Raw genomic sequence first — 21280 nt, forward strand, 5'->3', positions numbered from 1 at the left:
TGCCCCAACCCCAGTCGTGCTCTGTTTCTCTCTGTCTCTCAAAAATAAATAAACATTAAAAATTTTTTAAAAGTGTAAATCTCTCAACTGAGAAGGCTAAACAATGAATTACTTAATAATTTTTATTTTTTCTCATCTTAATAATCATGTAATTTAACAAATTAACCTTCAACGTGAAAAATAGGGTCATCTCTAATTGTACGTGCTACAAAGTTGAAGAGGGAGCGTTCTAGTGGGGAACGGATGGGGGGGGCGGTTTGTACACTGGGAGCCGGGACTAGCAGAAGCCCCTTGGTGGTCAGAGAAGATTCTTGGAGGTGGTGATGCCACAGATGAGGCGTGATGGACGGGCCGGGGCTGTGAGGTCCTGCCTCACCCCCTGCACCTGCCTCACTTGGAATCGCCTTGCGCCACCCAAGCCAAGGTTCACGTTACTCTTCCTGAATCCCACTCTCTGCGGTGAATCCTTCCCTCGCTGCTGTGTTTACTTTATGGCATCATTGCTCTCTTCTAATATCCCTTAAACGTGGAGCCGTAAACCTTTTGCCTCGCACTGGTTTGCCGATTGCCCTGTCTGCTGAGTCATTTGTCTCGGACCGTGTTGGTGTGTGCATGTGTTTTATAGATCCAGTCGGGGTGGGGAGGCTTCTGAATCACTAGGGAAAGTGGCCATCCATCGTGGGCAGAGATAATTCCCGGTGGTTCTCAACCTCTGCTGTCTGTGAGAATCACCTGGGGAGATGTTAAATTTTCAAAGGTCCAGACGGCAGCCCGTGCAGTTAAATCAGAATCTCTGAGTGCACGATCCAGCATCAGCACTGTTTAATCTGCCCCAGTGATGCCAGGAGCCACTAAGTTTGGAAGTCACTGGGTTAGAATGTCCGGTGAAGATACGACACTCCTGATGTCTGGGACTCATCCCCCCAGGTCTGAGGCGGATTCCTGGCATTGGTCAGATCTCCCCTGCAGCCTTACTTGAGGGGTAAAGTTCTGGACTCAACCTCAGGTGTGCTAGAGCCTTAGGAGGACAAGGCTCCGATATGTCCGACGCTTTTCACACCCCTGGCTGCCCATCGTGGTGGCTTGACTGAAAGTGATTCTCTCCTGGAAGTATTAAGCTGTCGGCCAGAGCCAGGGCCACCATCTCAGCCTGCTGGTTTTGAGCAAACCTGTGACCAGGTAGGGATTAAACCCCTGACTTCGGACTCAATAGTACCATGCACGGACCACCTGGGCACATGAGCAGCAGTTGCATTCTTGGCTACACACCGGTTGGAACATGCCTGCCAAAGCCCAGCTGAATTCAGTAGGAAAAAAATCATGATGGCGGCACAAGGTGGTGATCTCCCCGCGATCCCAGCAGATGCAGCAACGCTTCCTTATGTTCCTGCTCTGCGTTCAGCAGCATCCGACAAAGTTGAGTTGCTTTAACCATGTGACTCAGTTTCCCCTGCAGGCTTTATGATTGTGACAAGATTTCCTGAATCCAGCCAGGCAATGTGAAAGCTAGAGATATCTATAAGGATCCACCAGTGAAGCATTTTCGCTTTCAGTGTGGCACCAAACACTGAAGGGAACACGGCCATGAGGCGAGTTACCTGTTGAAAGTGGGAGTTGACTGCACCTTGATGGGCCTCGTGCTAAGCACGCATGACACCCAGAGGCAGAGCTCACACGGTGTCTCCCACAGGTACTCAGGGCTGTGTGTGGAGCAGCCCCAAGGCCCTGCCCTCCCCTCCTGGAGCTTTATATTCTGGTGTGGTCAGACAGGCAAGAGATGTGTAGAGAAAAATGATTTCTGGGAATGACCAGGGCAATGTTGTAGAATACCAAGATGAGTGGTTTCAAAGGCTTTCCCTAATGCTGGCTTCCGTCATGGTGGCTTGAGTGAAGTTGACAGGGGTGGAGGTGGAAGGAAGTGGCTGGGTGTGCAGGACTCATTGGAGCTGGTGCTCCCAGGATGCTCTGCTGGATGGGACACGGGGATGGACTAAAGGATGAATCACGATCCCTGAGGCTCTGCCCAGAGCAACCAGGTGGCACCATGTACTATTTGGAGCACTGGAAGAGGAGAGCTTCAAGGCGGGGATAGCAAGAGTTCTGTTTGGGACCCAGGGAGTTGGACACACCCCACTGGAAAGGTCAGGCAGGCAGGGGAACATCTGAGTCGGGAGCTCATGGGAGAGGTCAGAGCCAGAGACATCAGTCTGCAAATGAGCAGAACCCAGATATCTCAGGACTGGATGAGATAACTTCCAATGGTTTGGCCTTCCGCGGTCACATGGGGCCACCGACACCTGACAACAGAGTTGCTTCGCCCACACTTCTCTGCATTTCAAATGGGTGAGAGTTAGATCGGTGTCCACAGTTTCGTTCACAGAGCCTCGCTGTACGGGACGGCGCAGAATCATTTTCATTTTCGTCAAGCACGCCTGGCACCCATCTGTGTTTCGCGGAGGACTGCCCCACCAGCCACGCACAGCTGTGAATCCTGGAATCCTAGGCCTGGATAACCAGAAGAGATGGGGTTAGAAAGACTCCGGCTGGGGGAGTAGCCAAGAATACTGATTTTGTTCCTCCTAAAGGTGGCATTCCCCCCCCCCCACCCCCCAGAAAGGGGAGCAGAGATCTAAGAAACATTTCCACGGCCAGTAGTACATCATGGGGGTGAAGTCAATGCAGGGATGGCTGTGGTCATTGAAAAAACCCAGACTCCTCTTTCCTCGCCTCCCAGAACAATCTTAACTGCATCCCCCCGCAATTCCCAATTAGTGTGGGCTCAAGACATGCAAACTCATTTTTTGCATTAGCCTAAGAAAAACGTAATTAAGAAGTTGTCTGGTGGAAAAAAAGAAAGAGCCCATAATGTATTCCAGGGCCAGACTGCAGATGACTTTTGGACTTCACGTGATTTGGGATTAGCCACGCCACTGGATGTTCATTAGCATAGATAACCGAGACGTGGCTCCAAGCCCCACCAATAAGTCTCTCCGAAATCCCTATGGCTTACAGGTCAAAAAAGGACTCGGAACTACTTACCATCCCTCTGGAGGGGTGGGGTTCTAAGCAAGACCAGCTTTCAGGTGCCCACTGAGTCAAATGAAGTCTGCAGCAGCCCTTTGATGTTTATTAATTTTGTATGACCTTTCCGTACCGATTGAATTAATTCCTTAGTTTCACGTACCATAAAACCAATAGGCTTCTTCCAGCCTACGGAAAATTCTGTTGCCTTTGACAATTTGACATGCATTTTTCTGTAGTGATAGAGAAAGGGGCTGACAGCTCGTTTAGTTAAAGGCTACAGGCAAAAACTCCCCCAGTTTCAAAGAGCAAATACTTTATGATATCAAGAGAACTCTATCAACAGACATAAATTAAATATTCATGCCGAGCTTCACAGAATTGCTGTTTGGAACCAAGGCTGAAGCGAAGATTCTCATAAGAACCATCAATGACAGTCTCAGTCGTCAATCACGGATATATGTTGAGGGTACTCAACGGCATCTTGTAATTCTGTCAGGCTTTTCTCATCAGGGAGAGCAGTGAGCCCCTGGATGTATCATTTCCGACACACGGTATCCTGCTTTAACAAAATAGTTATGAAAGTTCTAAACGAAGCCACATCCTTACCCCTGTGTCCCTAATGTGTCCTGCTTGTTTTCAGTTTAGCTGTTGGGATCAGGTGAAGTTTGCGTCCTGGACTGCTGGATCACACACGTGTTGGCAGTCCAGAATCATCTATACGAGGCGTCCCAGACTCAGCCTCCTGCGGCCAGCCGTGTGGCACACAGGAGATGGGAACTTTGGTGGAAGGGAGGGGAGTCACTACTTGGAGCTTGCGGAATGATACCCCAGAGTTGTCCGTTCTGATTACTCGAGACAAACCAGAAATCCAGATTTTCGCATATCTCCCAATTTTTAAATGTTGTGAACAGTTGAAAAGGATTAAATCTGTGCAATTCAAGCAAAGCCCTCCGTGAGCTGGATTCAGCTTGACACAACCCTAATTTACGGACTGCGATTTGAACGGCATCAGGAGAATTGAGTTGTGCAAAATGGAAGACTTAAAGTTCTTCAATGCCTTAAGGGACGTCACCCAGCCGTACGAGGAGGGACGCGTGAACACACGCTGCGGCGTGGATGAAGCGTGAGGGCGTGATGCCTCCTGAAAGCAGCCGGTCACGGGAGACCATGTGTCACATGAATCACCTCCTGTGAAGTGTCCACAACTGGGAAATTCATGGAGACACGAAGTAGATTGGCCATGGCTGACGGCCGGAGCCAGGCTGGTGGACGGGAGGGGACAATAGCCACAGGGCACAGGGCACCGGGCTTCTTTTCAAGATGATAAAAATGGTCTCAAATAGACTGTGGTGACGGTCGCACACATCTCTGAATATATTGAAAAGTAACGAATTGCACACTCTCATGGGTGACTCATGTGGGATGTGAATTGTATCTCAATAAAGCTGTCAAGAAAAATAACGACACGAACGGCTCCCAAAACCCGCTCTTCCTCCCTCAAGCAGGGAGCTGAAATTTTCAGCACCCAAAACCGATCCCACCAAGTCTGGGATTCGCACCACCGCCCACCCTGGCTCACTGGAAGCATCCCCCCTAAAACTCAATTCAAAAGTTAAACTTATGTCCTGTTTCCAGAAAATTTAGGCCGATGGTAGTGTGCATTTTGACTTAGCCTCCCTTCCTGCCGAGAAGGTCTTAGACACTCTGTCCACACGTCCTGTTGCCAGTGTTGCCGAGGATTAAAAAGGAACATCGAGACGAAAACCCATCATTTTGTACACTTTCTCCAGGGCCAGGGATGTCCGTCCATTCCTGGGCTCACATACAAAGTCAGGCATATACTGTAGTCTCCCCGTCTTTCTTGGAAATGCCACTTTGAAAGCACTAATCTCACGGATAAAATTGGCTTAAAGTCTTAAATTCGTTAATATGCCTTTGTCTTACTGATCAGGAGGAGGCTAGACAGCCTATTCGGTGGGGACGAAGGGTTAATCTGTGCCCCCCTCTCCTTAATACAATACAAGGACGGAACACATGGGGCTTATGCACGTCCTAAAGTGCTTTCTGAGACTCCCAATTGACTCCTTTTTTTCTTTTCTTTTTTTAATGCAGAGTCTGTTTGCCTAGCATCCCGAAAGAGGCTTGCGTTATTTTTGTCCCTTAGAGTCTCCTGCAGCAGTGAATGTCATAAATAGAAATCTCTATTTGACCACATCCTTGAGGATGTCAAGAATGCTTGGCCAATTGGCTTAGCAGCTTACTGAGTTTGAACAGTGGCAGGAACCTGGCCCGAGGGTCTCCCCACGGTGACGTCCTCCTCCTCAGGGGATTTTGGTAATGCCGTCTAATCAGCTTAAGGAGCTAATTAAACAGCTGTCACTTAGCTCCTTAATTCTGCAACTTGATGCTAAATACGATTTGAAATTAGTTATGCAAAACTGAGCAGTGCTTTTATGAGACCAGATTTCTTCAGGTGGCACAGGATAAAAGGGGGCCGCGTTCCCAGACAGCAGGGGTCGCGGGGTGACCGGGAGAAGTGAACCAGGGTCCTGGGAAAACACTGGCCCTGCTGGTGGGTGCGGGCGGGCAAGCAAGAGTTTAAAAATCTCACCTTTTTTACCCACAAGGGATCTCATGGTTAGGGGCGATTCATTATCCACCAGGAGAGAAGTCACCAGTTGGAGCCCATACGGAGGTCAACACGCCGTGTAAATGTATGTTGTCCCGGCGTCTTGGTGTTTTTTACAAAACGTGAGCCCAATGTGAAATTCAGGAGATTTCACATAGAAATACCGATTCTCAGCCTCTCTCAAAAAAAATCAGGAAATGTGCAAAACCTGAGTTTGCAAAACACAGCCTCTAAGCCTCAAAACCTCCATTTTTCCTTCCGTGTTCAGACACTTGAATGCTCCTTGCTTGGGCTCCAGGTGAGCGGCTGGCTCATGCTTGGGGCACCTGCGGCTGAAAAATACACCTTTAATTCTGAAGTTCCTGTCAGTGCTGTAAGAGGCGCACGCTGTGGGCCGCTGGGTCCCTGCCTGTCCCCACGGTCTCGCTCCAGGACGGGGCCAGCGCTCACGGGCGTGCAGTTGGGTTGTGTCTCCCCGCCTCCCCTCCCCTTCGCTCACCCCCTGCTTCCCTCCCTCTCTCAGTCTCTCTCTCACTTTTTCCTTCTGCCAAGAACATCCTGAATTAATATAAGTCACCGCATGTCTTATGATACTGCTAATAATAGCCAACCTATTGAAAAATTGGCGATGCCAAGCACCGTTTGAACACTTGGCATGCGTTAGCGTACCCGTCCCTCACGAGAACTCACCAAGGTAGATGCTACTTGGAACCCCACTTTCCAGGTGAGAAAAACGAGGTGCACAGCGCCTACGTGACCCGCACATGAGCAGGCTTTCCCAGATGCCATTGAGACCTTCTTGGAAGACGGGAAGGTTGGCCCGAGGGGGTACGTGACTTGGCCGAGATCGCCCAGCCGTGCCAAGGGAGGGCTCACGCTATTCAGCCTGGGCTCCCTTTCCCGGCTCCTGCTCTCAGGCTGCTAGGCATGGCGGGAAGAAATCCTGAGGCCACGTCGAGTGACCATCATGACGATGCTGACACGTGGTTTTCTTACCACCTGCCAGTCACGGTTCGGAATGCCTCTCACATATTCGGTCCTTACTTCCAGCCAATAACATGGAAATGTTCACGGTCCCCACTGAACACATGAGGAAACTGAGGCACGGTGCAGTCCCTACCTAGGTTGTCTACAGTCCTGGAGCTAGTAGGTATAGAAAGTAGGGTTCAAAGTCACGCTGTCTGGCCCCAGAACCAGGCTCTACTGTCTCCATATATAATTTTTCTTATGTAATGTCGATAATAAACTGTAGACAGTAACACTGATCATTTCCACCTGGAGGGATTAAGAAAGATGTAGCATTTGAGTTGGGCCTAGAACTTACTACCTTGGGATCATTTTTTTTTAAGTTTATTTATTTTTGATACACACAGAGAGAGAGAGAGAGAGCATGAGCGGGGGAGGGGCAGAGAGAGGGAGACACAGAATCCGAAGCAGGCTCTGGGCTCCGAGCCGTCAGCACAGAGCCCGACACGGGGCTCGAACTCACGGACCGTGAGATCATGACCTGAGCCGGAGTCGGACGCTTAACCGACTGAGCCACCCAGGTGCCCCTCGATTATAAATTTTTTTTAATTTTTTTAATGTTTATTCCTTTTTTGATAGACAGAGTGTGAGTGGGGGAGGGGCAGAGAGAGAGGGAGACACAGAATCCGAAGCAGGCTCCGGGCTCCGAGCCGTCAGCACAGAGCCCGACGCGGGGCTCGAGCCCACGAACCGTGAGATCGTGACCTGGGCCAAAGTCAGACGCCTAACCGAGTGAGCCACCCAGGTGCCCCTCTTAGGATCACTTTTAATAGGAAACTCCTCTGGTGTAAAAAAATACGATTTTAAACGTTGATTTATATTTGGTTTTCAAGAGTACATTGACCACATACAGCCTGCCGGCTCTGCCGGCTCTGGTCACACAAAGCCCTGTATGCTGCAAAGCCTGTAATTGCCACCAACAGGAAGAAAATTGAGGATTTCCCTCCTGCTTCTGTGCTTTGAAAACCTCCCCCATCCTTTGGTGCATTCTGTTTATTAAAACAAGCAAAGGCAAGGCAGAAGAAGAGGTGACCAGGAACACGTGGACACAGAAATAACAGGACACAGGACAGAGTCCCTGGCACGGTTCACTCCTGCAGCACGTTCTCGAGGCCCCCCGCCCCCCACCACTTCCCAGGGGACGTTTGGAGAAGCCTGCAGACGTCTCTTGTTGCCACGGCTGGAAGAGGCCGTTCCTGGCATCCAGTGGGTTGAGTGCAGGGATGCTGCTAAACATACAAAGTGCACACGATAGCCCGAAAACAAGGAATTATCTGGCCCAGAACAGCAGTAGCCTGGAGGCTGGAAAATGGCCCCACGGTGTGTGAGCATCGGAGGCCCGTTTCCAGATTCCAGCTTCTGGACTCAACCTTCGTATAAAGCATGGAAGGCTGTGTGGTAGTTGGGGGCACGGTGGGGGCGTTGTCAGCCCTGGGAAGAAGGAAGTGTCAGCTGGAAACGAGAGGATGTTGGGAGGCCGCGGTGGTAGGAAGAGTGGGCGGGAGTTGGAACCAGGCTCATACTGTCGTTTCCTACGGTGCGTGGGGGTCTCCGTGGCTGTGTGAGGGGACGCCAGTGGTCATGCAGCAGTGGCCACTTATGCTCTCGTTAGGGTTCTAGGAGTTGATGGGACTCGGTGAGGCGGCTTCCGCTGGGGCAGGGAGTCCTCTGGAAGTCCTTCCTCGTGGTCATGTCTGTGGGGTGGGCAATGGGTCACAGCCATGGCCGTGGACCAGACCACCTCCGCTGGCCCCTCCTGTGCACCTGGGCCTCCACACACCTTGGCGGTCGAGTTCCACGAACGAGCATCATCGGAGAAAACACAGTGGCTCCGTGGCCAAGCCTCACAAGTAGCACAACCTTACCTGCACGGCATGTCGACCACACGTGTGAGTCACAGAGGCCAGCCCGTACTGAAGGCCAGGGCACCCTGTGTCCGCCACCACCCAGGAGGAGTGTCACCGCCTCTGCAGACACAACCCCTCAGGAATCGACACAGCATCTCTTTAATTTTTTTTGTTTAAGGTTGATTCATTTTTGAGACAGAGCGTGAGTAGGGGAGGGGCAGAGAGTTAAGGAGACACAGAATCCAAAAGGTTCAGGCTCTAAGCTGTCAGCAGCTTTTAAAAACAGAGGGGTTCATAAATGTGTTTGCATCGCAGGCCAAATTGACGGATGCGCCCCACTTGTTAAAAGAAGCACACAGGTGCCCCCTTTGGCAACAGGTCTGCTAAACTTGGAGCGACACAGAGAAAATCAGCATGGCCCTTTGCAAGGATGACGCGCAAATTTCTGAAGCATTCCGTGTTTTATTTTTCAAAAAATTTTTTAACATTTATTCAGTTTTGAGAGACAGAGAGAGACAGAGCGTGAGTGGGGAAGACGCAGAGAGAAAGAGGGAGACACAGAATCTGAAACAGGCTCCAGGCTCTGAGCCATTAGCACAGAGCCCGACGCGGGGCTCGAACTCACGAACTGCGAGATCGTGACCTGAGGCAAAGTTGGACGCTCAACCGACTGAGCCACCCAGGTGCCCCAGGCATTCTGTATTTTTTTTTTTAAAAGGCATGGGAGGAGGGCACTTGTTGGGATGAGCACTGGGTATTGTATGGAACCCAATTGGACAATAAATTATATTTAAAAGTTAAAAAATATAAACTAAAAGAAGCGTGCAAGTTACTTATCGCGATGCAGCATTATTGCTAGTGAAATGTAGTATTTCGATGCTCACGTACTAGCTCTTTTGTTTCATGTGGTATGAATGGCAGACTGCAGCCCATCGTCTAGTATGTGTATGTTATTTATGCTGGCATAGGTCGCGGGGGCTGGAATAACAGAGCTTGACCAAACCATCAAAAAACAAGGACAGGGTGATGAGTCATCCTTCTGTTCATTGGGTTATTGATCTTTGTGGGGAAATGCATCGAAAAAGACTTAGGAAAATAACCACAGTTAAGAAATCACACTGGGGAAGAACACAGCTGCAGAGGGGTCTGGTCTCCGCACTGAGTTGGGCCGGGTCTGTCCGAGCTCACGACAACAGAAATCAGGAGACAGTGGGCCAGCCGCCCAGCATGTGGAGGCAAGGTTAGCTTTTCATACCTGAGCAATCTGTTTCGGCTTGGGGCAGAGTTCAGAGTGTTCATGAATATTTTTATTTTTGGAAACTGGAGTTGGGAAGTGTCGTATGTTAGTTAGGATAGATTAGGTGTTATCCGGTAGCCAGTGGCCCCAAAAGTCTTTGTTGCCTGAAGACGAGGAAAGCACATTCATTACTCTTGCTTCCTGTCCTGCGTGGGTCAGTAGAAAGCTCTTCTCCGCATGGTGACTGGGGTAACCAGGCTAACAGGCTCTCCCATCTCATGGCGGCCCCATCTGGAACATGGCAGCTCCATCTGGAACATGGCGGCCTCCTCAGTCACCAGGGCAGCGGATGAGAAAGGTCGTAATTGTGCATGAAAGCTTTATTGCCCCAACCCAAGAAGTAAGACAACACTTCCCTCCCATTTTGGGAGCTATGAGTGTCGTGTGGCTCTGTCTAACTGCAAGGGACCTGGAAAATACAGGGGGACAAGTGGCATGCCTCCTGAGCCTTCCTTTTTCTGTCTTACACTGAAATCCGATCATGTGACATAACCATCAGCATCCAGACTGACTGACCAGGTATGTCTTCCGATCAGTCACGACTCATGCCATACTGTGTGTTTTAGGGTTTTCCTCCCATATTTCAAATATCACCTTTAAGTATGATATAATTTAGCAGGAGGAAGAAAATCACTTTTATACCAGATATGAACATCTGTCTTTAACTGCAGAGTATATTGTTTTATTTTTTTAATATTAAAATTTTCTCTAAGTTTATACAAATATTTGCAAAATTACAGAGATTGATTTATTTTTTTAATATTTTATTGTTAAGTTGGCTAATGTAAACTGAATTCTTGTATCTTACGCCCCTCTGACATTTGACGTCCTAGAATTCAGTCTCTTGTGGACAAAGAATCATAAGGTCATACTTCTCTGTGTTGTTGGAGGTGGGGTCTAGAGCCAAGGGTAAATGATGCCAATATAATAACATTTTAGGGGCTTTTAGAGGGCTGAAAAAGAAAACCAAAGCAGGAGGCATCACAATCCCAGACTTCAAGCTATATTACAAAGCTGTAATTACCAAGACAGTATGGTAGTGGCACAAAAACAAACACTCAGATCAATGGAGCAGAATAGAAAACCCAGAAACAGACCCACAGACGTATGGCCAACTAATCTTTGACAAAGCGGGACAGAATATCCAATGGAGAAAAGATAGTCTCTTCAGCAAATGGTGTTGGGAAAACTGGACAGTGACATGCAGAAGAACGAACCTGAACCAGTTTCTTACATCTTACACAAAAATAAACTCAAATTAGATAAAAGACCTAAACATAAGACGTGAAGCCATCAAAATCCTAGAGGAGAAAACAGGCACCAACCTTTTTGACCTCGGCCGCAGCAGCTTCTTACTAGACACGTCTCCGGAGGCAAGGGAAACCAAAGCAAAAATGAACTACTGGAACCACATCAAAATAAAAAGCTTCTGCACAGCGAAGGAAACAATCAACAAAACTAAAAGGCAACCGACGGAATGGAAGATGTTTGCAAATGACATATCGGATAAAGGGTTAGTATCCACAATGTATTAAGAACTTATCAAACTCAGCTCCCAAAAAAACAAATAATCCAATGAAGAAATGGGCAAAAGGCGTGAATAGACACTTCTCCAAAGAAGACATCCAGATGGCCAACAGACACACGAAAAAATGCTCAACATCACTCATCATCAGGGAAACACAAATCAAAACCACAATGAGATACCATCTCACACCTGTCAGAATGGCTCACATTAACAACTCAGACAACAACAGATGTTGGTGAGGATGCGCAGAGAGAGGATCTCTTTTGCATTGTTGGTGGGAATGCAAACTGGTGCAGCCCCTCTGGAAAACAGTATGGACGTCCCTCAAAAACTTAAAAATAGAACTACCCTGCGACCCAGAAGTTGCACTACTAGGTATTTATCCAAGGGATACAGGGGTGCTGTTTCGAAGGGGCACACGCACCCCAACGTTCATAGCAGCACTATCGACAATAGCCAGAGTATGGAAAGAGCCCAAATGTCCATCGATGGATGAATGGATAAAGAAGATGTGGTATATAGATACAATGGAGTATTCCTTGGCGATAACAAAGAATGGAATCTTGCCATTTGTAACTGGATGGAATTGGAGGGTATTATACTAAGTGATATTTGTCAGAGAAAGACAAGTATGATTTCTCTCATATTTGGAATTTAAGAAACAAAATAGATGAACATAGGGGAAGGGAAGGAAAAATAGTATAAAAACCGAGAGGGAGATAAACCCTAAGAGACTCTTAAATACAGAGAACACACTGAGGGTTGCTGGAGGGGGTGGGGGTGGGGGTGGGGGGTGGGGGATGGGGGATGGGCTAAATGGACGGTGGGCATTAAGGAGGGCACTTGTTGGGATGAGCACTGGGTGTTGTATATAAGTGATGAATCACTAAATGTTACTCCTGAAATCCTTATAAGATTAAATGTTAACTAATTTGGATGTAAATTTAAAACCATGATTTAAAAAATAATACTAAATATAAAATGAGTAAAATTTCAATTAAAGAGAACCAATAGACCTAGCAGAATATGCCTTTTTGTACTTAAACATCACAAAGATCCCAGGGCATGCGATGCTGATACAGGTCGTGGCAAACCACCAAATGCAGCTGCCCAGAAGACACTCTCTCTCCATCCTTTACAGCCCCTTGCTGTGGAAATCTCGTGTTCTCTAAATAAATTCCAAAAATCTACTTTGCTCAGCCTCCCCTGGGAGAGAACAGAGTGTCCCTGAGGGATCAGGCTTGTGGTTCAGTCTCTGCCAATTGGATGTGCCTGTGTGACGCTTTCTTTCCAGCAGGGGGAAGGCGATGTATGTGGGAGGTGGGGAGTGTCAACGAGGGTCTAAACCAATGTGCCTGATCTCCCAGCATCCCAGTCGGGGCAGAAGCAGCAGGTGCGAGGCAGGAACACCGAGGGGTTCCACACACTGATCTCGGGAGGTCAGTGGGGGTCTGTTTCCGCAACCCCGTCAACAGCGCCGATGCCTCGGCAAACCCCTTTCTGCTGAAATGAACGAGAGTGGATTGCGTTGTCTACGACTAAGATCCTGGACCCGCACAGTATCTCTCAAGACTGACCGTGGTTTCCAGGATATTCTTGAAGAAGGAGTAAATATATGGAGACAGGTGGGGCCCATCTATAACAGGAGCAGTGCGGTTGCAGAAGTAGCAGGAGGGAGGGACGATGTTGCAGGTACATGTGCAGTGAGCTCCCAGAGCCCTGCAGGGGACCTTCCCAGAGGGGGTCCGCCCTGTCCGCCTGGATCCTTGACGCAGGGCATGTGAGTCGTCTCCAGATGCCCTGGAGGGATGCGCCCACGTGTGTGTCCTTGCCTCAGCGGCGCATTTGATGCCGTCTCATTAAGTGAGTGTCTCCCTTCTCCGACGATTATAAGCAGAACAGAGTAGAAGCGTTGCTTCTGAAACCTGCTGTGTGAGTGACTGTCATTTCTGGCCACAAGTCTCCATGCAAACAAGAAAGCCTAGGTGTGTTCTTTTTGTTTTTTAGAAAGTGAGATACGTGTCCCAGACTTTGTCGTGGGCAGTTTCTCTCCTGACACAGGAGAACTGTGTAGCCACCTGACCTCCGCACAGGTGGGCAGATGACACCCTGGAGGGAACTCCTGCTTTCAGCCTGACGTCAGACAATTCTGGGAGGCCAGGCCTCTGCAGACACTAGTGCCCAGGGTCCCTGCTTGCAAGGTTGATAGCACCACCGGTCTGCCTCCCACGCCTCTCCCCTGACCCCCCCCCCCTCCCTTGCAAATAAATCGACTCCACCCATCGCCGCCCCAGGCTGTGCTCTGGTGCAGATTCAGACTAATGCCGTCTCCAGCCCGCAAGTTGGGGGACTGAGCTTGGTAATTGTTACCAAGTACGAAGTCTGCATCCCAGTGAGAATTGGGAGGAAACCCTGTGAACCAATGTGCTTTCATCCACCTTCCTGGTCAACTGTGTTGATTACAGTTCCTTGGAAGCAAAGGAAATTGATTCTGGTTAAGTTTGGTTTTTTGGGTTTTTTTTTTTTTTAACTACTTTTGAGGTATTGTTGACATTTACAAAGCTGTGCATAGTTAATGTATGTAGCTCGTTGAGTTTGGACAGGAGTATACATACCTGTGAAACCAGCCTCATGATCAAGGCCACAGACATAGGCATCACCTTACAAAGTTTCCATTATCATCATCATCATCATCATCATCATTATGTGTGTGTGTGTGTGTGTGTGTGTGTGTGTGTGTTAGAACACTTAACATAAGAACCATCCTCTAAAAAGGAATTTAGTGATGGGGCGCCTGGGTGGCTCAATTGGTTAAGCATCCAACTTTGGCTCAGGTCATGATTCTCTCAGTTTGTGAGTTCGAGCCCCACGTCAGGCTCTGTGCTGACCGCTCAGAGCCTGGAGCCTGCTTCGGATTCTGTGTCTCCCTCTCTCTCTGCCCTTCCCTGGCTTGCTCTCTCTCTGTCTCTCAAAAATGAGTAAACATTTAAAAAAATTTTTTAGAAAGGAATTTAGTGAAAGAACATGGGCTCTCCCAAAGAATGGATGGGACAGCCGGAAAGGTGGGAGCCAGGACCTTCATGGAAATGCAGACAACAGGCTGAACGACCAGTTTTCAGGTGCCGCTGACTGCGTAGGAGATCCCAGCATCTCGGCTCCTGCCCGCTCCCCTTGAGTGGAGTTCTGTCCCAGGGGGACAGGCCCCACCGGGTGTAGAGGATGCCAGCCTACTCTGGGCCGGGGGCGGGGAGGATTGCTGTGACTCTCCTTCCGAAGGAAAAGGGATGATTTTCCCAGAGGAAAATGGGTGCACGGTTACGGACAAGAGGTTGGCAGGCAAAACCAGAAGCTTCCGTCCGCGGGACTCGTAATAAAAGATGTTATAAGGAACTCGGCCGCGGTATTGCACTCAAGCCCTGTTTGGGGGAGAGCTTGTACCCTTTCTTAAGGTCCTCGTTGGCGGCCCAGGTAGGAAATGCTTCCCTTGTGCACGTCCACGCTGAGTCAGGCGTAGTGTGCCCGCTGACTGTGTTTCCCCCTGCTGGAAATGCCCGTCTCCCAGGTGTCTCTCTCAGGGAGTAAGATGCTGTGACACACTCAGCATGTGCAGGGGAGGGACGTGGCTGGCGGCCGCCAGTGGTGTTATGGGATGTCTGCCCTTGTCTGCCCTCCTCCGGCGGGCTGCTTGAAGCTTACCCGCGATGCTTTGGTTGAGGTTGAAGCGGTGAGACCGCCAACGCCACGCTTCTTTGTATTTCTTCCAACCCTACGCCTCCAGTGCGACATATGTGGATGGTCTCAGAACCACATATTAAAATGGCGCGTGATCTCCAAAGGGGCCACGGTGACGGTGAAGACAAAAAAAGTGTTTCCTCCCCCCTCATTAGGAACAATAGGCAGTTCGACTTGCTGGTTTCAGCCCAAGACGTGGGAAAAGGGAGGGCCTGTTTCTGGCAGGCGGTCTGTGATGGGACTGTGGCCCGTCTGTGAGCCACAGAACACGCACACAGGTGTGAATGAGCAAGATCTCAGAATTTGCCGCGCCATGCGTTTGGAGGGGGCGTCCGGGATAGTGTTCTGATCCATCTCGCTGGCGTCCGCTTCCTTCTCTTTGGCTCGGCCATCGTACCGGTTTCCTGGGGCCGCCGAAACACGGCACCACAAACGTGGTGGCCGAAAAACAGCAGACATCTGTCCGCACGCCGTTCTGAGGTCACAGCCCAAAATCAAGATGGCGGCAGGACCACGCTCCCTCGCAAGGCTCTGGGGGAGAATACTTCCTTATCTCCTCCAGCCTCGGTGGCTGCTGGCTTCCTTGATGTCCCCCGCCTGCAGCCCCACAGAACCATCTGTGTCTTCTGGTCTCATAAGGACACCAGCCATTAGATGAGGGTCCACCCCCATCCAGGACGACCTCATTTGAACTTAACTGATTATATCCGCAAAGCTCCGTCTTCCCGCATGAGGTCGTATTCTGAGGTTGTGAGCGGACGCGGATGCTGGGGGGACGCTGTCCACTCTGGCCCAGCCACCACTCACACCTGCGTGTTTATGAGACAGTCAGAGACAGGGTGGGCAAGGCACCGGCCACTGTTGGAAGCTCTCCGGCATTACTAAGTCACCAAACCCGGGGCAGACGCGGGAGGGGGGCACTGCTGTGTCCTCAGTCCATAGTCAAAGCTTATGAGGCACCGAGAGTTAGGTGAGTCACCCGAGGTCACCCAGGGGGCCTCGTCCGAGGCGGGATTTGCCCCCAACGCTCCGACAACAGATTCCCTGCCCTCGACCCCCAACATGATGCATTTTAGCCTCATGCCCTCGCCTTTGGGGTGCACGACACAGCCCCAACTCCAGTATCCTCTGTGCTGACAGCAGGAAGAATGGGGAAACACAAATCAACCTTCAGAATCTGCTTTTTTTTTTTTTTTTTCCAACGAACTTTTTTGGAAGCCTCACCAACTGACTTCCATTTATATCTCACGGACCAGAACTGTGTCATAAAGTAAGGGCAGCCCCCCCCCAAAAAAGCGGTAATTTTAGCTGGGCATCTTACAGCCTCAGACAAAATGGGGGGTTTTTGAGGAGGGCAGAAAGGAGGGTGGACACCAAGTGGGCAACCCCCCGGTCAACCTCGCGGTGCGTTCTAGAAGGGCCCCCGTGCCATATTTATCTCTCCATCATTTCCTCCCCTCTGTTTTTCAAATGGATGTTGGAGGGTGAAGGTGAACCCGTGACTGTGTTCACAGAGCAGAAAATCAGGCTGCCAGAGGCGTGAGGAAGTTTAAGAGAAACAAACACTCTAATTCCGGGCCCAATCCATCAGACCTTGGTATGAGACGCTATATTCCTCGGTTTTACCGCAGCAGATCCTGCCCCGTGCCCCAGCTCCGTACCCCACGCGGGCAGAGCGCTCTGGACAGCACCCGTCCAGAGCGTTCTCTGAAACCACGGAGGGCTGCCTCCTCTGCTCGTGCAGCAGGCTCGACCTGCCGGGCACGGTCGGCCCCCGGAGCACCTCTCAGGAGGTGCCGTATAAATAACCCAGCTCCCTCGCCCCACCATGGAATTATTTTTGAGTGTGTATTTTAGGTAATTTCCCTGCAAGGGAATGTCTGAAATATCTGACACGCATGGTGTGTTTTGCATCACAGCCCCGTCCCGCGGGATCAAGCTCCAGCTGTCCACCGTGGCAGCTGGCGTGGCCCACGCGCCTTCCCGGCTCTCTCTTCCCTGCTCCCCTACTGACACTTCCCGAACCCCCCAAATAAACCGCCCTTGAATCCTTGTGCCAGAGTCGGTTTCTAGAGGGGATCCGAACAGAGATGTGAGTCATCGCTTCTCCAGCAAAATCCGGACAGGGATTGCTTCCTTACAAGAGATAAAGAGTCGAATCCCCAGAAACGTTATCTGTGGCCTCTCTTACGAGGTTGCCCCTTTTTTCTCAAGGCACCGTCACCTTCTCCCGCCATTTTTGCCTCCTCCTGGCCTCTGGAGAGCCCGACGCTCTGTGGTCAGATACCCAGTGAGTCACTGCTGGCGTGCACAGCATCCAGGTAGCAGAGGGAGCATGGAGCCACCAGTGAGGACGGACACAAGCTTTCTCAAGAGGTTCCTTCCTTGATTTTCCAGCTCTGAAGGCCTGGGGTGAAGAGAGCCCATGACCATAAGGCAGCTGAGCTCTCTAGGGATTTATGGCATCTAATCATCCGGGCACTTGCGGGTCGAATGTGTAGGGCACGTCCACCACCTCTTACCTGGAGACTTTTACGAGCTGTGCACCTGTCATTCGCCTCCCGGGGACGGCAGAGCTGCGCCGGAGAGAGCGCTCTTGACCTCGAAAACCTGGACGTGCACAGAGAAGGCAGGGAGGACCTGAAAGTTGCCTCACGAATCCCCACGAGATCCTGCAGGCAGAGTGGCATGCCCATTCGGAGGCCAGGGGAGCACCCCAGACATCTGGGCTTACAGATGGTCGCCAGCTAATTCCCGCCGCCGTTCCTTCCCGTGCTGGCGTCCGTGTGCACACGCCGAAGGCCTCTCGGGTTTTACTGGTGGACAGAGATGCTCGTAACCCTTCCTGCACGGAGGTGCAAAATCGCTCTCCTCTTCCCTGAAACTCATGTCAGCGGTCATGATGCCCCGCTCCCCACTCCGGTCTGCTCCTTCCCTTGGGATGAGCCAGTTTGGGCCAGAGAGTTAAGGAGCATTTTCCCGTATTTTTCCAAAGTGTGAACGGTCCTCTTGGATCTCTACCCGTTTAGTAGGAGCGTGCACGCAGGCCTCTCTCCCCAGATGCAGCAGAAAGTAGCACCATAGCCTCACTCCCCCCCCTCCTTCATTCTTTTACGGTGTTTGTGCCCAAGATGAAATCACATCAGGCTGGGAACTCAGAGGAGGGAACAAAACCAAACCCAAGTGCATAATCAACGGGCCTTTGGAGGCTCCTGCGTATGGAGACAGTATCAGGCATGGTCTTTGAGATTCAGGAACATTCCAAACTGGAGGTCTCTCAGAATTAAATAAAGAAAAAAATACATATGCAGATGTATATATATGCGTGTGTGTGTGTGTGTGTGTGTATGTAGTGTTGCATCCAAATCTAAACCAAAGGAGCTAATTATAAGATGAACCTCGTCCTGTAAGGAAAAAAGATCTTACGTAAGAAATAAAGTTAACATAAGGAAAACAGTTATGCAATGCGAAGATGATACATTTCTATTCCTTCTTCTGGCACGCTCCTAAAACGGGCGTTTGTGATTTCACATGAAAATCAAATTAGCTAGAACCTGCCCGAGCCTGGCTCTGAGAGACAGAGCTGTACCTCCCAGCAGCCCCCCAGGCGCTTTGCTGTTCCTCTACCAAGGGTGGGCCAGACAAGGTCGGACCTACAGAGGAAACTCCACATTCGCGCCGATACGACGCCTCTCGGGGACGCCGTCGCGTGTGGTCAATGACACTGTGGGCTGGAACTCGGGAAGCGTGCTGTACAGAGGCTGCGGGTTACACGGGGACTTTGATCGCCATGTGATTGGAGGAGACGGTCCCCGCAGAGGGAAATGAGACCCACTTCTGGTTCTTGGAGCTCAGTTTTCCTCATCTGAGAAATGGGCTCATGTGGCCTCCCAGAGCCCTGTAGGAGTATCTGAAGAAGGCACAGGTGCACTGGGCACAGGTGTGGAGCACGGCCGCTGCTCAGGTCGGGGTTCGTGCGCAGGACTGAGAACAGGGAGGGGGTTGTGGATTGCAGTCCTCCTGTTGAAGTCCTCAGCCGTACATTCTGCAGACGTGCACCGCTCGCCATAGCTTAGCACTGCGCCGGGCACTGGGGGGGGGGGACAGAAGGCACATCCAGCCCCGTGGACCTGGTGGCCTAGAAGAGGGATGACCGACTGAATGACTCCCAAGTGAGACAGCAGCAGTGACAGGTGCCACAGAGGAGATTCTGTGCCTGTATTTCCCAGGCTCCGGGGAGCTCGGAAAGCAAATAACAAGGGCAGGCGGGGACATCCCGCGGGACACCCCTTGAGCTCAGCTGAAAAACGTGGTTATCAGGCAGAAGGCATGTTTGGGTGAGCGTGTGCGTGTGTGTGTTTTGCACACAAGTGTCACATCGGTGGGGCTGAGTGTGTCCTTGGAGGCACAAGGGCACTACAAATGTGCACAGGGGCCAGGACCCAACAAGAGCCCGGAAAAGGGACAGGAGGTGAGAGACAGGCAGAGCGGAAGGGTCAGAGAGTGAGGGTCTCAGCGTCCACGTGCCCCCCACACACTGTAGGAAGCAGGTGACCTCAGCTCCGTTTACGGCGCTTTGCGCCCCTGGCCGACAGCTCACTGCTCAAGGCAGACGCGTGTTGTGTGAGTTCAGACCTGCTCGAAAAGCTCTCGCGGGGACTCAGCTGCCGGACTCCCTGGCTTCAGATCCCAGCTCACTGTTTCCTAGCTGTGTGACCTCGGGCCAGTGACACAACCCCTCTGTGCCATCTACCAAACGGAGAGAATACGAATGCCTGTTGGTCTCATCTGAAAATTCAGATGAACGGCTCCTGGCACTTGGTGACGTTCGTCAGATGCGCCCCTGCCCCTCCGCACGTGGCATCCCTCCCCATCACACTCTCCCGGTGGACGTCCGGGTGACGGGAGACCGTCGGCTCCGGGCGGCGCTGGCGCTGGGGCGTTTGCAGGGGTGGCAGGGAGGCAGTCCGCCCAGCGGGAGGTTTGTGACGGGCAGGTGTGTTTGTTGTTCCAGGAGGCGGAGATCCTGAACACGGCCATCCTCACGGGGAAGACGGTGGCCGTCCCGGTGAAGGTGGTCTCGGTGGAGGAAGACGGCACGGTGACGGATGTGCTCACGTCTGTGGAGTGCAGGTCGTCCGACGAGGATGTCATCAAGGCAAGTCGACACCTCCCTGTCCTCCCCGGGACTCCGCTGCCATGGCGGTGTCTGTGTCCACCGGCCCGTCCTGGCTGCCGCACCGCTGGGGTCCGGAGACCCTCCCCTGCACAGTAGTAGAACAGGGTACAAACCCACGCTGGAGGCTGAGCCTGGTCTGCAAAGCTCCTGACCTTCAGCGTTTGCCAGGTGCTTCGGGCCTCTTCCTGCCCCCTGGGGAGGCCGTGGCGGGGGGTGGGGGGAGCGGTGCGGGGGCTGGGAAGGAGGGCCAGACCCAGGCTGGCCAGGGTGCGTCCGTGCTCCGGGATGACTTCACGGCAAGGTCAGTGGGGGTGTTCCGTGTGCCCTCTGGGAGGGCAGTGCTGTCGGGTTCCCTCCCTGCACCGCTCTGTCCTGTCACTTACAACCCTGGGCGCGTAGGACGTGCTCAGCAAATGTGTGTTGAATGAATGAGCGAACCGTGCGGTCGGTAACCAGCTAGAAGGGAAAACGTGTCACTGAATCGTGGAAACACTTCCCAGACACTGAGGGCGGTTCTGCACGCGGTCGGCCAGACGAAACAAGATATGGCAGCACATCGCGGGCAGCGGGGGCGGTGGGAAGGAGGGCGGTGAGGACGCGTCCGTGCACAGAGAGGGCTGCGGGCTCCCGTGAAGGACATCCGTGCGTGTTCTCACTAGCTCTCACTTGCCCGTCTTCCCATAACAGTAACGCGCTCTCCAGAAAGTTCCTCTATGTCTTTGCACTTAATCCGTGTAACACACGGTGCCGTCCCCACGCCAGCTTCTGGTGCCAGAGTGACCCAGCGTGGCCATAAAGCCTTGCGTCCGTCTGGACCCCGTCACTGGCTCAGGGAGAGACAGGGTCCCAATCCCAGCCGACGAGGGCAGCCTGGAGACGCGGGCTGCAACTCCTGTGAAAGATTTCCCCTCCCGACAAGATCTCCTGCAGCCACCTTCTCGAGGAAGGGACCTGCCGGGGACACGTCCAACAACAGAGAAGGCAGAGGCACTCTGCGGGGAAGCCAGGTCCTGTGAGG

General features: G+C 51.5%; 1 protein-coding gene and 1 pseudogene across 1 annotated transcript in view; both read left to right on the forward strand.

The window, feature by feature from the left end:
* Window positions 1-21058, forward strand: part of LOC107180358 (transmembrane protein 132D-like) — a 279778-nt gene extending 258720 nt beyond the window's left edge. The window contains exons 4-6 of the mRNA XM_042962802.1: window positions 20098-20241; window positions 20421-20563; window positions 20950-21058. Of these exons, the coding sequence (XP_042818736.1) occupies window positions 20098-20241; window positions 20421-20563; window positions 20950-21058 (396 nt within the window). The remainder of the gene's footprint in view (window positions 1-20097; window positions 20242-20420; window positions 20564-20949) is intronic.
* On the forward strand, window positions 8893-8991 carry LOC122232824 (annotated as a pseudogene).
* Window positions 21059-21280: the final 222 nt, after the last annotated feature.

The sequence above is a fragment of the Panthera tigris genome, chromosome D3 (assembly GCF_018350195.1).
Source record: "Panthera tigris isolate Pti1 chromosome D3, P.tigris_Pti1_mat1.1, whole genome shotgun sequence".
Taxonomy (NCBI): domain Eukaryota; kingdom Metazoa; phylum Chordata; class Mammalia; order Carnivora; family Felidae; genus Panthera; species Panthera tigris.